The 16,974-nt window shown below is 45.1% G+C and overlaps 1 protein-coding gene across 2 annotated transcripts; it reads right to left on the bottom strand.

Moving 5' to 3' along the window:
• Window positions 1-2,606: 2,606 nt before the first annotated feature.
• Window positions 2,607-15,883, bottom strand: CSDC2 (cold shock domain containing C2). 2 transcript variants are annotated; one of them, XM_081877693.1, is made up of 4 exons: window positions 15,805-15,883; window positions 4,967-5,210; window positions 4,030-4,152; window positions 2,607-3,788 (listed from the first exon to the last, which is right to left on the bottom strand). In XM_081877693.1, exons 2-4 carry the CDS (start codon window positions 5,140-5,142, stop codon window positions 3,626-3,628), a joined length of 462 nt encoding a protein of 153 aa, XP_081733819.1. In that variant the 5' UTR covers window positions 5,143-5,210; window positions 15,805-15,883; the 3' UTR covers window positions 2,607-3,625. The 2 variants fall into 2 exon arrangements, with proteins under 2 accessions (XP_081733819.1, XP_081733820.1); XM_081877694.1 differs by lacking the exon at window positions 15,805-15,883 and adding an exon at window positions 15,704-15,798.
• Between the last annotated feature and the right edge of the window lie 1,091 nt (window positions 15,884-16,974).

Genomic DNA, 16,974 nt, shown 5'->3' with positions numbered 1-16,974 from the left:
GAACACCAGGCTGCCATTATACACCTGTTTCTTGCAGAGTATGCAGTCTATGCTGGCTGCACAGTTGTGCTCCAGCCCCCAACTATGCAAATTCTGTGGGAAACCTTTGGCCCTCCAGATGTTGCTGAACTACAGCTCCCCCCGTCCTTCACCATGCTTGCTAGGGCTGAAGGGAGTTGCAGTTCTGCAACATCTGGAGGACCAAAGGTTCCTCAGGTCTGCTCTATACTGTAGAGCAACTGTTTCCCAACTGTGGGTCTCCGGCTGTTTTTGGACCACAAGGTTGGGGAACGCTGCTATAGAGGACCAACTATCACTGAAGTCCCAGAGATGTGAACCACAGAGGACAGGTGTGCAGTAAACAGCCACACACCACCACATGAAAGCCTCTGAAGATGCACTGCAAGCACAAAAAGAACGACTCTGAAGACACCAGTCTCATTCTCACGATTCCAGCATACTTTGGGCTCTATCTACCAAGCTCCTTCCAACTCTCAAATTAAGCCACTCACGTGCATACTTGCCACTTAATCACCCCTCTTAGCTCCTACAACAGTGGTGTGTACACTTCTAGTGCATCATACAAAAGTTTTACGATGCATGTTCAGCCCCTCTGAAAGGTCAAGCAACATCCGATATGATATTGCCCAAGAAGCTTTAGACTTGTCAGTCTACTGTTCAAAATGAGGTTAGCAACTGATTGACACCATGCAAATTCCTAACATGCACACCCTATCCTGGGAATTTTTTTCTACTCAGAACATCTATTAGAAATCAGGTTTGTGCTTTAGACATGACCCTGTATATCCTGGGGAGAGAAGTAAAAGTTGGGGAAGGCTGGACAAGAACCAAAACATAACTAGATACAATGCCACTAGAGCCCATTATCAATTACTGGCCCATGAATCTTGTCATTGATACACGATTCCTCCATCTCTTGTGCACATGACCCTCATTAACTACAAAACTAGGGACACAGAGGGCCACCAAAATGTACAGGTTAGGATAATAGTAGGAAGAGTAGGAGAACGTCCAAACACCCATCTTGAGGAAACATGGTCTGCAACATTCAGAAACGTAAACACATGCAGACAATACTAAAGCCTACATCTCTGGAGATGCAGAAAATCAAAATGCTATTCTCAAAGCAAATATCCACAGCCAGGAACCACCATACATTGCCCAAGACCATAAAACAGATGCATCGCATAGACTCTATTCCGTTTTAAATGTTAAAATAGATTATTCTTCTAGCAAAAATGCCTTCATCTGCAGTATTTTTTTAATTGCATTATTTTTAAGCAAGACAAATGTCCTTGGGGAGGGGACTTACATTTTAATATATGTGGGAAATGTAATGTCAGCAGGGTAATAGTCTATTAGCGAAGACTTCAAAGTCAGCCTCTCCCAACTTACTACCTTCTGTTTGAAACCAATGGGGAAATGATACATGTATTGATTCTTCTGGCATTACATTATGTTGCAAATTAAGACACTGCACTGCCATCAGAGAGTGCAGCTGCATTTACTTTAGGAGTAACAGGATGGGGGACGGGGGCAGAGAGAGAATCTCAGTAGTTAAGGCAGGAAGACCATGATGATGTCTGAGCAGGGCTTGTATGTCTGTACCGCACACTCCTTACCACCGCATCACTGCTATCAAGAGATCTGGAAAGTGAAGCAAGCTGGGAACGAGATACTGCCACAACTGGGGCCTTCAGGAACAATCCACTGCTATGTGCAGGAGAGTACAGAGTCAATTAGAATGGAAGAACTTATAGTGACAGGTCAAGTATTACGGTATTTGCAGATTTTCAATTGGCTTGTGTAATCCAATGCAGGAAGATTCAAATCTTAGACTTTGTAGGAATATGTTTTGCAACACTGAAAAGGATGTCTAGCCTTCCATTAACCAGCTATGCCTAAGGCAGGGATAACCAGCACAGTGCCTCCAGGTGTTCTGAACCACAACTCACATCAGCCCTGGTCACTGGCCATGCTGGCCGAGGCTAATGAGAGTGGTAGTCCACAACAGCTGAAGGGCACCCTATTGTGTACCTCTCTTCCAAGCAAATGATCACCTTACCCTGAGAAAACCTGTTCTAGTGTTCATATATATATGTGTGTGTGTGTGTGTGTGTGTGTGTGTGTGTGTGTGTGTGTGTATTCTCTTTCCCGGCTCCCCCTCTCCGGATTTCTGTTCTTATAAAAAGCCACGGGAAAGAATCTGCCAAAGAGGGGACTATTTCAACAGGAATTTAAATGAATAAAGACTCCTTGCAACACAGCATTCAGAATGATCTGCTTTTGAAGTAAACCTGTATCAATGGCACAGAGAACAGACCAGCAGTTTTCACAATATTGTGTATTCATCATTTAACTGAAGGATTAAGTACCTAAACTGCTGCATAATACCAAAGAATTTAATATTCAGCGCTTCTACCACAAAGTAACTCACATCATGCCTTGGACAGATAGAAGCAGCACAGGATCTGACATTTCCAAGACAGCTTATGATCGCAAGTTCACCTTAATGATGATGTCCAGTGCCCAGTTAACCACAAATCCCCAACCCCTCAATTCTTGTCTCCTGGTTCAATCAGGGGACTGAGTAAGAAAAGTAATTTATCTATGCCATATGAGAAAGATCTGAGAAATTAAGTTGTGAATACCACTCAAGAGAGGGACTTCATGGATCTTGATAGTTTTCAGAAACTGCTTCTTCAGTGATGCATTCTACTTGCTCTCTACACAACACCCTTGAGATACTAGACATCCAACTTGCAATTATGTGTGCAGGGGTGGTGTTGGGGGGGTGGGGGAGAAGCAGCATCTGTCACCAAACCAGTAATCCGGTTGCCACAGTTTGCCTAGCTGTGGTAGCCAAACCACTGATCTCAACAGAGAACAACAGCGACATCAGTGGACTTAGGGAGAGGAGTGCAAGTCATATGGTCCCTCCCTTACACAGGGCAAGGTGGCTGGGGAGGGGGAGGGGGACAAGATGGGACAAAAAGCACATACCTACAAGTGTCTCTGAAGATGGCACAATTTGTGTGGGGCTCTGGGAGACACTGTCTTCAGGCAATGTACAATTGTCCCTGCCCCCCTACAAAATATCACTGCATCTCTTAATACCTACTCTGGCTGAGAAGAACAAGAGAGCTTAATGCAAACTCCCCTGGGTGGACCGCCTGGACCAGCCCGTTGAAAAAGCAATGGGATAATTTGTTAAACAGAGCAGGACAATACATAAGACTTCTGTTAATGCATTTAGGGCAGCAGCGAGACAAATAAAAGTCTGCCTTTCTGGATAAAGACACCCCCCAAAAAAACTCGAGAGCTCTTCCTTTGTCTATTCAGGTACAATTATGAGCTCACGAGACATAGGAGAAAATCCACCCAGCAACCCTTTTCCACTTCCTGCTTGCCATTTTGAAAAAAAAAGCACAGCTACAAACCAAAAGGTAAATCTTAGAAAAGACAACATAAATGCCAACATGTCACACTGCAAACAAGAATTGCCAGCCTGGGCTCTCTGCCATTGCTCCAGCAGTTCCACCACCCACCACATCATTCAACCCCACCTCCTTGGTGGGGTTGTCCTGCAGGCTCAAAAAGAAGTTTACGATCCAATGATTTGGCCAGACCACGTTTCATGCTTTGTGTGTGGAGCTAAATGAGTAAGCACCACCTCCACAGCCTGGAACTTCTGGTTCTTTGGTGGGATGGGGCAGATTTTGTATGTGACCTCATCTCCTTCTACTGGAACATATTCCCCCTCGATGCTGAAAAAGAAAAAGTAAACAACATTTCAGCAGTTTCTTAATTTTCTGTTTAATTTGTCATCATTATTATTAATAAATCTATCAACATCCAGTTAACAGGGCTCCTTCATAAATGTGTCCTTACAATGATGCTGTTGACACAAGTAGGGTTTGGGAGAGAGAAAGGAGCAGTGACTGTTCAGATGTGAGATATTTGCATCATAACATAAGATGTTAAAGGCTCTGCAGCCATGGAACTTACTCGGACACATGTACAAATATGTCCTCTGTGCCACTCTCTGGGGTGATGAAGCCATGGCCTTGGGAGCGTGAAAACTGCTTACATACACCCTTGTAGACAGGACCAGCGGAAGCACGAGCCGTCCTAGGAAGAAGAAAGAGGTTTGAGACTCAGTCTAAACCACACTGGCATGTTCAGCCAGGAAAATGTTCATGTGTTACCTTTCTAAACAACCTCACGGTTTCAAGGCTCCCATTTCCCCCCCACAGTCCAGACTATAGCTGGAACTAAATTTTATACCAATTTAGCAAATCCTCAAAAACTTTTTTGAAATCTGACAGAGGATATCATATTTTTAAAAAAACTTACATTAAAAAGCAACTTGCACAATCTAACATCTCTCAATTCAACAACCACCATAGCTAGGAATGTTGGAGGAAGTTTGAATTAGAAGAGTGAATTGTTGGTAAGGAAACTCTTACTTTGCTTTAGAGTTCTTCCCCCTCCCCCCAAAAATGTTTAAACTCTAGTCCAGATAAGTAAGGTTCCTCAAAGCCTCACAGGTCGTACAATTGATGGGGTCCAAGAAAAGGTAGCATTGCTCATGAACTGCAAGATTCATAGTTTGTCCCAAGGACTGCTCAGAAGACTCTGGGGTATGAATACAAAATGACTCAATAGGACCATTTGACATGGGATTAACCGAAGTTATCAGAAAATAGTGTCATCGTGGTCTTATCACACCACCACTTTCCATCAAAGTCTGAAAGAACTCTGTCAGAAATCAACCACAATCAAATAATGTGCACAAATCAGAAAAAAATCAATTCCTCCTCTCCCCAAGCCCCCTTGCCCTGGTATATTCCACACTGTCAAAGTCTAATTGTTAACCAATTTTAAAATGGAAAAAAAATGACCCTGGTGATTCCTAGCTTAGTTGCACAGTCTAGTTACTTACGCAGAGTATGTCCTTGTTCTTTTTGTGGGAAGTGGGCTGGGTAAGTCCCGAAGAAGGTGGGCACCTCTCTCACAGATCCGGCTTCCCTCTCTGTTAAAAGGGAAAATTGGCCACACAGGTGACTTTGGAGAGTGGAGAGGTGGCACAGTGGACTGAGAAGTCTGGTCAGATGACATGGTGTGGCTGTCCTCTGGTATGTCAACAGGAAAGAGGTGATCAACGACTCTCAGCCTTTGAGATCAACCTGTCATGCGAACAGAAAAAGAAGAGTCCTAAGTAATGGAAAAGCTGATTGGCAGTGGTGCCACCAGCTTGTCTGTGGGCTCCAAGACAATGGTCTATGGAGACTTCCAAAGAAGCATTCTAGGGTACTTAAAAACTTGTGTCCATGTTGTCATTAGCCCAGAGTGGAATAAATAGTTCTAACTAGTTGACTGAGGAACTGTGCAGGCTGGGGCTGAAAAGGCAGCCAGATGGAGCTTCTGGAATCATAACCAACTGCGTAATGGAGGGGTAGCCAGTGTGTGTTGGACTCCCAACTCCATCAACCCCAGCAAGCATGGTCAATGAGTCAGGAGAATGGGAGCTGGAGTCCAGCTATGTCTGGTGGGCACCATATCAGCTACTCCTGGTAGAAAGCCTGCAATGCTGAAGACACACACACCACTTCCCTCTTCCTAGCCTTGAGATTAGATCAGCCCAACCTCAGAGACCATTTTAACATCCCTTCTAAAAGAGATAAAAATGCTGCAGCTCAGTTTGGATAATTACATTTCATCACACAACGCTACCTTTCGGCACTTCCTATGACATTTCGGGTTTGTCTCTTTTGACCACCACACTGCAAAAGAAAAGAAAAGTCCCCTCCCCCCTTTAGATGCAGTTGCAACACAGATGCTTCAGGCTTATTTAACCATATGAATTATCCACACAGAACTGTGCAGATAATTAAAAGGTGGCTGCATGACGTCTATGGCTCCAGTATTATCCTCCAAATATCTAGCTTGCTAATCTTTGGTGGGAATTATAACATCATTTGCTTTCCTCTCCTTTTGCTACGTGAGCGGTCACTTCAAGGCTAAAGGAATTATTTCTGCAAGTGATCTCACAAGCCCAAATCGTCTACTCTTCCCGTGCTCCCCTGTGGTCCCCCAGTCCCCCCTGCCGTGAAAAACAGAAGGATGCTGCAGGCACTGTGATGCTACAGTAACAGCAATACGTGGCCAGAAAAAGAAAGGTAACTAAGCAGGTATAGGGGTGTGCATGAGACACAGACAGAGAGGGAGAGGAAAACCAGCTGACTCAAAGAGCACAGACCTGTCACTAAGCCAAAAGAACGGGGATTTAAGCGCTCAGCTATTTGGTTAGCAGCAGGCGCCTATTTACTTGCATTCCTTCTGACTCGCCAAAATGGGTGTTTACATAATGCCATAGTAGAACACAGAGAAATCATGCAAGCTTCCTAACCAGGGATCAGGACTAAATTAGGGCAGCAAAAGACAACATATTCACCAGAACGCCTCTTGGCCAACTCAGAAACTAGTCCCTATAGCAATAGGAGAAGAAGGCAAGAGCAATAAGGGGATTCAGATAACTGGGATGTAATGACCTTAAATATGCAATGTCAGTGGTAGTGTGTTTTTTAAATGCTCTAGGCCAGCCGCCTCCATCCCGATGCCTTGATGGACTACAACTTTCATCAGTGTAGGCTCTCTGACAAATGGTAATTGCTTGTGTATATGTTAATTCATTTCTATGCATACATTCAAGACTGACCCCGTTTGATATGGCCAACTAGCATAGTGTAGTGGTTAATATGTTGAACTAGGACCAGGAAACCCATATTCAAATGCCAACACAGCCATGAAACTCAACTCTTGGGCCTAACCTCACTCTTCATACTATAATGTTGAGATGATAAAACTGGGGTTGGGAAAGAGTTGTGTCTGAGGCCTTGAGCTCTTTGGGGAAAGGATGGGATATTAAAATTATATAGAATTCAAGCACATGTTTCAAATTCAAACTCTCCAGTACCACTCAATCATTAACCTGCGGCATGACACTAAAAGCCCAGAACATACAGTACATGCATTTTAAGCCTGCTTAAGTAAGTCCAGAACCAAATACAGATTTTAGAGCGAAATGCTTTCCCACTGACCTTAAGTATTTAACCACCCAGTTTAAGACTAGCTGCAGAGCCAATGGCAAGGAGGGGAAGCCCTCTAACATCTAGGAACAGAGCTGAGGGCAATTTGCAGTACAAGGGCTTCCAACACTCAATAGTTTAAACGAGGAAGTAAAATCGCAAGTCCAAAAATGTTCTGTGATAAGCTGGCATTGTGCTAATTTCTTATCAGCCTCCATGTTTCTCGCTTGTAAATTATTAACCGGTTTTATTTATTTTTAAAGCTTATATTCAGGTCCTTTCAACCATTTAGGTCTCAAAGCAGATTACAATGACAAAGTATTCCATATTAAAAATGTAAAATATAAATTAAAATTAAAATTAAAATTATGGTTGCCTTTGACCAATTTTTTATGCAGCTCTGTTTATCAGGTTTGTCTCAGAAGAATATCTGATCAGTTGCAGAGTTATACTTTATATTCAGGTAAGCACAGGGCATGGCTCAGAAGTGAAGTAGAATTAGCTGCACTTCCAAGCCAGAGTGTCGGGACTGAGCTTCAATCTGTTGGCCCTCATCCAGAGCATTACTGTTCCCAAGCACTGATTCAGCACCTGAGTCAGATGAAAAGGAGAAAAAGAGATGGATGCCACTGAAATATTGATGGCACCTCACTAGGAATATCTAGATGACCTCACTCACTAGTTTCATATGAAATGTTAAATAGCAAGTTGAAACCCTGTGGGACCCCATGGTATAACTGCCAGGCCTGTTTCCGAGCCCAGTCTTCTGGAATTATCTACCACAACCACTGCAAAGGAATGCCACCCCACCACCACCACGGACAGCTTACCTAGAATGATACCATGGACAGTGGTATCAAAGTCACCAAGAGATCCAGTAGAATCAGCAAGGTCACACTCTCCTGTTCAGTGGCAGACTTTGGGCTCTCAAATTTCAACAGCGTCCTGTGTGATGCTCAAATTCGGCACAAACCCACCCACCCCCGCCTCTCGCCCTCCATTCTACATCATTGTTGCAGTGCCAGCAACCAGTGCAGCCAAACCAGTCACAGTAACCTAAAGCCACCTCTGCCCAGTCCTTCTGCCATACATCATCCATCATGGTGACCAAGGGTATTTCAGCACCAAATACAGGCCTAAGGCCAGATAACCTCCAGTCTGCAAACATAATTAGGCTCACCAAGCTTCCCTATTTAGCCTAAACCAGGATTTCCCAAAATTGGGTCTCCAGCAGTTTTTGGACTACAACTCCCATCATCCTTAGCTAGAAGGACCAGTAGTCAGGAACGATGGGAACTGTAGTCCAAAAACAGCTGGAGATCCACGTTTGAAACCCCTGGGACTAAACTATACCCATTTCTATCCACCTGTCTATCACCTGATGTCATAAGGCATCAAGCACAGAACAGATAAACCCACAGGGTCAAGCTGCAGAGGAAGAATTTCCTTTCTAGCTGCTGGTAGAGTTAAGCACTATATTTGAATTTGACAACAGAGAAAGGTGGCGGATTCAAAAAGTACCAAAATCTATCAGTAGCTGGAAAGGAGAATCAGAGCGCATCTGGAGTGTACTCCTCTCAATCCTTCATGTGAAATCAAGTCACTTGACATCACTGGACATAAAAGGACTGACAGGGGGGTAAACCTACCCATCAGGAACTAGCGAGTGCAGTGTGAGAGGCTTGGTCTCCGCTCAGCAGGGATGACAGAAAGGATGTCAGAAAATGTGTTTTGTCTTTAAGAGGAGTCGTCCCAACTCCACTTTAGACCCACTAGTCCTTTTTCGGAAGAAAGGATGAGTGTCGTGGATACCTAGGAACTGGGTGTACAGTGGTACCTTGGGTAAAGTACTTAATTCGTTCCGAAGGTCCGTTCTCAATCTGAAACTGTTCTTAACCTGAAGCACCACTTTAGCTAATGGGGCCTCCTGCTGCTGCTGCACCGCCGCTGCGCAATTTCTGTTCTCATTCTGAAGCAAAGTTATTAACCCGAGGTACTATTTCTGGGTTAGCGGAGTCTGTGACCTGAAGCATCTGTAACCCAAGGTACCACTGTATATGGTCACTAGCCATTCTCTGGTTCACAGGAAGTGGAATGGCTTTCCACTGCTATCCAAGTGGATGTTGTAGGCCCATATACTGTAGCCCTACTGGAACAAAGGGGCCTGGCAGGTAGTCAGAAGTCATCCCTGAAGAGATATCCATCATTATGTTCTGTGGGTGTGATTTCACTCTCTGTATATTTACAGCCAATGGATTAAACGGCAGGCTAGCAGGATGAAAAGAAGTAACACTTGGCATCAATAACCACAGTACTTTGCAGCTTTAGAAAGCAGCAGAACTATTTCATTAATCCCTTGAAATCATGCTGCCTTGCAGTAAGTCTGCTAACAGGCCTACTATAATAGGAAATTCAGAAGAAATGTGAGAGGAGGTAAAAAAATGTAGAAGATCAAACTCTGGTGTCCAAATAATATATTTTCGTTTTGTCCCATACCAAACTTCATTTCCCTGTTCAAAAACCCTTGAATTACTGCTAACAAAATACATTTTATAGCAGCTCTTTCCAGGGTGCCAAGATGACAAGAACCACCATCGTGGGTGGAAGAAAGGAGTACCTCAAGATGGAGAACCTGTGGCCCTCTAGATGTTGACTACAACTTCCATCATCCATGACCGCTGGCCATGCTGGCAAGGGCTAATGGAAGCTGTAGTGCAGCAACACCTGGAGGACCACTCGGAGGCCTGGTCTACATAATCTAGCATTCTGTCCCTCAACCAGATGCTCTGGGAAACTCACGGATAAGGCATGATGGCAACCAGCTATAAAAGCCTAGAGACACCACACACATTACCAGTCTTCATCATTGCATATGGAAGTCACCATCTGAAATCCATCATGAAACCACCACAGATTCTACCCCAAAAAATGTCTGTTTCAAGACAAGTCCTGCTTATGCAAGGCCTCCTGAGCTTTTTCAGGTGTCACATTTAATAAAAGATGAAAAGTAAGAATAGGACATGGCAGCAGAGGCCTGTGATATGGCACAAGCAGGCCAAGAAAGGGGATTCTAGTCCATTACTCAAAATGAGAGCCAAAGTCACAGGTTCTACTCCTATTCTAGATACCAGATTTCAAATATGGTGAAGCAGATTTGTGCATCGTGACTGCAATCCAGCTACAAACCACTTCACAAAAACAAACTGCAGAAGTTATGCCCTTAGCAATCAATGGCCTTGGAGAAAATAGATGCAAGAAGCCATCCAAAAGGCAGCACAGAACTGCAGTATTCTTCATCAGGTGTTCAATAGCTTACACTTCAAAACACGAAACATTCTGTGAAAGTGATTTTTTGTTGTATCATTTTATAGGAACAGCAGACCCAGATGCCAGCTCTGTCCCATTGTCTAGCTAGCGACACTATGGCCAAACCTACTGAAGCCATCCACAACGACATCAGGCTCATTCTCTTGCTTATCTTCCCATTAGGTATATACCATCGTCTGCAGACAATGTCCTCCTGCAGATGACGCACAGCAAAACAAGCCAGTCTCTGCACAAAGGAATGGACACAAATCTAACATCAGAAATGGCAGTAAATAAATAAAATCAGTGGGGGGAAAGCTTCATCCTGTCAGGACACTCTGTACCTGACCTTAAGGTGGCCATACTGGAACAAAGGAACTTCATAAGGGAAACTGCATGTAAAACTGCTATTAAAACATTCAGTGCTACAACCTGAGGTTTAATCAAGACAAAGGTTTTTCTAGCTACACTACACATAATTGGCTTATCAATGCCTGGATGTCGGTGTTAACAACTATTTTTTGAAATCCCCTAGCCCTGTGCCTATAGGACTGCAACTCTTCATGTACCTGATATACAGGACTGCGGTCTACAAGAGCTTTTGCCATAAAAAATAATAAAGCATCATTTTCAGTTTATTCTTAAATGCAATTTGATTTATTGGGTTTATTTTACTTTACCCCGCCCACCTCAGCCTACTCTCAAGCCAGTGCCCCCATCTTCTTACTTGCAACCAGTCCACTGGGTGGCAGCAGCCGACAATGTCCTCCTCCTCCACCAGGTTCAAAATTAGCAGGGCACTAGGCGCATTTTGCTCCTAAAGGTTCTCCATTTGTGAGCACCTCAAAAGTCTGGGTGCCATTTTCTGCGCCTGGCTGACACTCAAGAAGTACTGAAATGTATGTGATCTGAAGCCTCGAAGTGTATGTTAAGCATAGGCAATATTGTAAACACCAAATTAAACATGTATTAACAATTTCTGCTAAAAATGTGGTGTGAATAATGTGTGACTTATGTGAATTGCATATTAGTTCATGCTTATCAAAATAATAAATAAAAAGTATTGCCAAACCCCCTCCCTAGTTTGGCAACTAGACATTCTGTTTTGGCGCCCAACAACCCAGGTCCCGTGGGACGCGGGTGGCACTGTTGGTAAAACCTCAGTGCCTAGGACTTGCCAATCGCATGGTCGGTGGTTCGAATCCCGGCGGCGGGGTGAGCTCCTGCCGTTCGGTCCCAGCTCCTGCCCACCTAGCAGTTCAAAAGCACCCTTAAGTGCAAGTAGATAAATAGGGACCGCTCACCAGCGGGAAGGTAAACAGCGTTTCCATGTGCTGCTCTGGTGCCGGTTCGCCGGAGCAGCTTCGTCACGCTGGCCACGTGACCTGGAAGTGTCTGCGGACAGCGCTGGCTCCCGGCCTCTAGAGTGAGATGCACGCACAACCCTAGAGTCTGTCAAGACTGCCCTGTACGGGCAGGGGTACCTTTACCTTTACCTTTAACCCAGGTCCCAGAAGCCGTTTGGCTCCTAGTTTTTCTATCCCAGTTTCTAACACTGCTCTTCCTCCTCCTCCTTAGTCCCAGTGGAAGTGAATTACATAGAGGACAGCCCTAGACTCTCTCCAGCCCTGCCACCACTGCAGCAGGCAGAGCAAATCTCTCAGATGGCACTTTTCGCTAAGCTACTACATACACATTTGATTAACATAAGCTTGTCCTACAGACCAATCCCTTCTTTCCTCTCAGGCCCCTCATCTTTAAATCCAATAATTCTCCTTTTTACATACCTGAAAGATCTTGTCAGACTGAAGGGAATCCAACTGCCAGAAAGCACACTCATGTTTCGTTGCTCAGAACGCCCCCCCCATCTAATACTAAGGTGCAAGAGTGGTTTATCAAAGCATACGTTCTTTCAAAAGAAGTGTGTGTACATATACGCACACAAAATCTGAGGGTTTTTAAAAGAGGGCCTTCTCCCACCCGAAAGATTCCCATCTTCTTCCTCAGAGGCTAACCGTATACTGTACTCCTATGCATCAAAGGTGAGGAATTTTTTTCCCCATTGAGGGCCATGTTCCCTTGGAATAATCTGTTACAGGCCATGTAACCATCAGTGAAATTTCAGTGCCAGAAGCTGGGAGGGCTGGAACAAAAAGTGAAAGGGGCCTCTTTCTATCATTCCTTTCTTCATTTCCTCCTCCTTGCCACTATTAAATTAGACCAAAGGCCACAGATTGCTCACCCCTGCTATACACATCTACAGTATTTATATGCACCCCCACTGTGGCGTTCCTTCTGAACTTACTTCCAGCATTGCATCCTAAACTAGTTATCCTCAATTGCATTTTTAAGTGGAAATTTATTGAAGTCTTTCCAGTGTCTGCCCCTTTCAGAGATACACATTAGGCTCTTGGTATCCATCAAGTCTCCTCAATATTCTATGCAAGACATCATAAAATCACTATTTTTCTTAAAGCAAGAACTGAGTGTTCATTTATGCAGGGGGTTTGTGGAAGCCTCTCCCTTTCCACCAAATAAACACACATACTTATTCTTAGCACCTTCCCATATATAGCCACACCTAAAACTTTAGAGAGAGCCCATAAAGGAGATAGAAAACAAAATATGCTTTCTGGCTTGTAAGCCTCCAGAAATAGACTGACCCCAAACTTATGTAGGCAGACAGTGTTGCTCTGTCCTACTCAGACAGGCTTGCAATTTAAATTGTGGTTATAGATCTGGGCAGGGCCAGAGGCTAAGAGACTGAGGCTATGTGGACGTAGCCGGGATTTGAGGGGGGGAGTCTTTTGTTAAGGGGGAAGAATCTTAGCTATTTTTTTTTATTAATTGGGGGGTAAGATGCCCCCCCTGCCCATGTCCACATTAGCAGCTTGAAACTCATCAAGGTCATGTCCCCCCTCTACTTTTCAAGTCATTTTTTAATATTGCTTTTCACTCCTGAGGAAAAGGTGAAGATGCCTTCTTCACCCAATGTGCATCACCTGATTTGTCTTCCAGTTCCTGGATGCTGTCACATGCTCAACAGCTGCCTGAAATGTACAACTCCTCAGTCTAGCCACAACTTCCATTTTCTAATTGACTGGAAGCTGGTTTGAGAGAAAGCACGTCAGACAGGAGTATTTCTCAAGAAGCTACAGGATACCTATGGATTGTGACTAATTACATGTGTACTCTGCAGTGGCGTAGCGTGGGGGATGCAGGGGGGGCCGGCCGCACCGGCCGCAACATCTGGGGGTTAGGGGGCGCAAATCCATGGGTTAGGGGGCGCAAATTACTTGCCTTGCCCCGGGTGCTGACAACCCACGCTACGCCACTGGTACTCTGCTTCAAACAACAGCAGTGGGAGTAAGCTGGAGTAAGTGGTCAATGTATGCACATGCTGAGATCCAGAATGGGAAGTTCCCATGTTCTTGCTTTTGCCATGGACTCACCAGGCCAGAAGGCTTTTCACACGATGACTGTGCAGACAGCAAATGGGCACAAAAGGAGCTGCCGGATTGTGGCGTCAATGCCCACTCCTAATTTTCATGTACTAGACCATACAATCCCTATGGATAGAATCATAGAATCATAGAGTTGGAAGAGACCACAAGGGCCATCGAGTCCAACCCCCTGCCAAGCAGGAAACACCATCAGAGCACTCCTGACATATGGTTGTCAAGCCTCTGCTTAAAGACCTCCAAAGAAGGAGACTCCACCACACACCTTGGCAGCAAATTCCACTGTCGAACAGCTCTTACTGTCAGGAAGTTCTTCCTAATGTTTAGGTGGAATCTTTTTTCTTGTAGTTTGGAACCATTGCTCCGTGTCCGCTTCTCTGGAGCAGCAGAAAACAGATTGTACATGGAACCAGAAACCCCCAAAGAGGAAAGGTGAACCTGTGGCCTTGAGATATTGCTGGACTCTTAACTCCCATCCACCACAGCCAGGGATGATAGGACTTGCACTCCAACATCCAAAAGGTTGCATATGCCCCATCCTAGAAACAAAGAATAGTCCCTGACCACACATGCAGTTTGTACATGCACTGGGGCCATACACATTAACTAGTAAACGTGATTTTGTACCACAACTAGTTTATTAGGCCCATAGTTATAGAATTAAACAGAGTACCATTTTTAAGATGCCCATCTTAAAAGCACACCGCCCAATAGGTTGTTATAACATATTAACAGACTACAAGCACCCAGAAATACTTAAATAAACCACATTCATAAAGAGAGTCTGAATCCTTTCCTCCAGGTTACAGATTTCCAGGTTACAAGTTACATTTATTCTCTCTCTTATACTGTTCTCCATAGACTTGTATCTAGCAGGGTTTAAAAAAACCATACAAAGGCTGTCTAGCCAATGCTCATAAAAGCCTGTTTCCTTCCTAGACTGGTGATGATAGTGTCATGCAATTGAGAACATTAATCGTCTCATTCATTTCCAGACAGACACCTCTTTGATGAAAAAGAACTACAACAAGAAATAAATTTTAAATAACAAAAAAACCTGGGTTACATTCTTCAAGGCCTCAATCCCCTTATCTAAAAACAGTCCGTCTCATCCCTCTGGTGGAGCTCTGGTTAAGCAGTCACATATACAAGAGGCCGATTATCCAATGAGATTCAAGTGCCATCTTTATGATCTGAATACAGAAGCATCCTTGGAACTGGAAACAAGATATTTGGGTGGGGTGGGAGAGAGAGGGAAAAGAAGAAAGGCAGCGAGCGAGAAAGGCAGGACCAAAAAAGGGGTGGGGACTCCAAACCACCATAGCACCTTCTGATAGCTTCATCAAAAGCCATGCAAACCAAATACTACTTTAGGTTGTTGTTTTTTTGTTTGTTTGTTTTTTTGTAGGACTATCACTGAGCTTCAATTATTGCTTTCACACTATTCCTTTCTTTGACTTGCTGCCGTGTCCATTATAACTTGTTAGGTGCCAAAGCAGATTTAAACACACACACACACACAAACACACCTTCCTGACCAGATCCCTCACCCCTTGGAATAGGAGACGAGAAAGGCGACCCCTGCCTTCGGTTGCAAAGTAAAGCTACCATACAGGCAGGCAGCTATTCGCCATCACCACCTGCCCGGAAAACACCCTTCCCCACAGCCATTCGTCCCCAGCTGAAATCGCCCGGCGCGCACAGACGGGACACGCCTCTCCGCTCCCAGCGCCAGAGGACCTTCTCTCCCCACCCGGGAGACCCGACACAAAAGAGTTAAGCGAGCCACCCCACGCGAGACCATTCGGCAGCCGGCTCCATCACCTTCCTCGCGCCTCCTCGGCGTGGCCTCTCCCATCTGTCCCCTTCCTCCCGCTCCGGCGCCAATTCACAAAGCATCCCTGCGCGCCCGCGGAGGAAGTTACCTTGCGGCCAGCGGCGCTCCTTCTGCTGCCAGGCTTCTGCTCGCTCTCCTCCTCCCTCTTCACGAGCAGCCTTCTGGCGAATTTTAAACACGGGGGAGGCCGTGGCACCCACACGCCTCCCTCCTCCTGACGTCAGGGCGAGGATGGGAGAGCAGCGAGGGAGGGATTCGGAGGGGGAACTTCTGCTCCGCGCTTTAAAGAGACACGGCGGGGGAAAGGAAACTGGGTTATCCGCAATGGACGCTGGTTCGCAACGCAGGCACCGACGAGGAACCGCCATGTCTGGGGGTCCATGTGAAAATGTCTCCACCGTGGTACCGAAGGGTGCAAGACCTTGGTTTTTTGGAGGGGGCACCAGGATATGAACCAGCTAAGGGTGCAATACTAATTGTCCATCCAGATCCAGCGGTGCCCTGATCCTGTTACTCCCGAAGGAAATATCTGTCAGAGGTAAACCTTTTTGTACAGGAGAGAGAGCGTTAATATGAAGAGTCTTGTCGTGCATGGATAGCAAGCTGCACTAGCTAATACATGGCTCTTAAGAGGGGTAGGAAGAACTCTGTTTTTTTATTTTTAAATTTGTTTCCCACCTTCCCTCCAAGGAACTCGAGGTGGTGCACATAGTTCTCCTCCATCCCGTTTTATCCTCGCAACAACCCTGTGAGGTGGGCTCAGCTAAGAGACTGGCCTCAAGACCACCCTGTTCTGCTTTGTAGCTGGTCACCATAGGATCCTCCTTACTATAGCATATTCCTTTGTTGTTTATATTGCCAGCCACCTTTTCACACACTCAAAGGCAGCACACAAAAGCAGACGGAACAATACACTTACACCCAAAAAGCTGCCCTGCAAAAAACGGTAACATTAAACACCCCAGGCAAGTGATCATCTAATTAAATCAAATACTAGCTGCCTGAAAAGATGCATTTTGCACCCTCTCTGGGATTTAGTTCTGAGTCCAGGGGCTTCCAGTTTCATGAAACACCCAGAAGCTTTCATTGCCTGTCACACTGGACAGTCCCACCTTCTTTGCAGGCAGCTTGAACAGTTGATCTCATGGCTATTATTACGTCAGCCTGGTTTTTGTGCTCTTTGTCGTCATCGCCCCACTTTGTGTAACATCTTGCCTGATGAAGAGTTCTGGAGAATTCAAAAGCTTGCCACATTTCT

Source organism: Podarcis erhardii (genome assembly GCF_964252035.2).
Source record: "Podarcis erhardii genome assembly, chromosome: 10".
NCBI classification, from domain to species: domain Eukaryota; kingdom Metazoa; phylum Chordata; class Lepidosauria; order Squamata; family Lacertidae; genus Podarcis; species Podarcis erhardii.
The sequence above is the reverse complement of the archived record's forward strand: the minus strand, read 5'-3'. Positions and strand labels throughout refer to the sequence as shown.

What these genes read in the sequence shown, in the direction of transcription:
- CSDC2 (XM_081877693.1), bottom strand. Translation starts at nt 5,142, where the DNA reads ATGTCATCTGACCAGACTTCTCAGTCCACTGTGCCACCTCTCCACTCT. An exon ending in AGAACAAGGACATACTCTGC is followed by an intron (nt 4,153 to 4,966) that starts GTAAGTAACTAG and finishes TCTTCTTCCTAG; the next exon opens with GACGGCTCGTGCTTCCGCTG. An exon ending in ATATTTGTACATGTGTCCGA is followed by an intron (nt 3,789 to 4,029) that starts GTAAGTTCCATG and finishes TTTCTTTTTCAG; the next exon opens with CATCGAGGGGGAATATGTTC.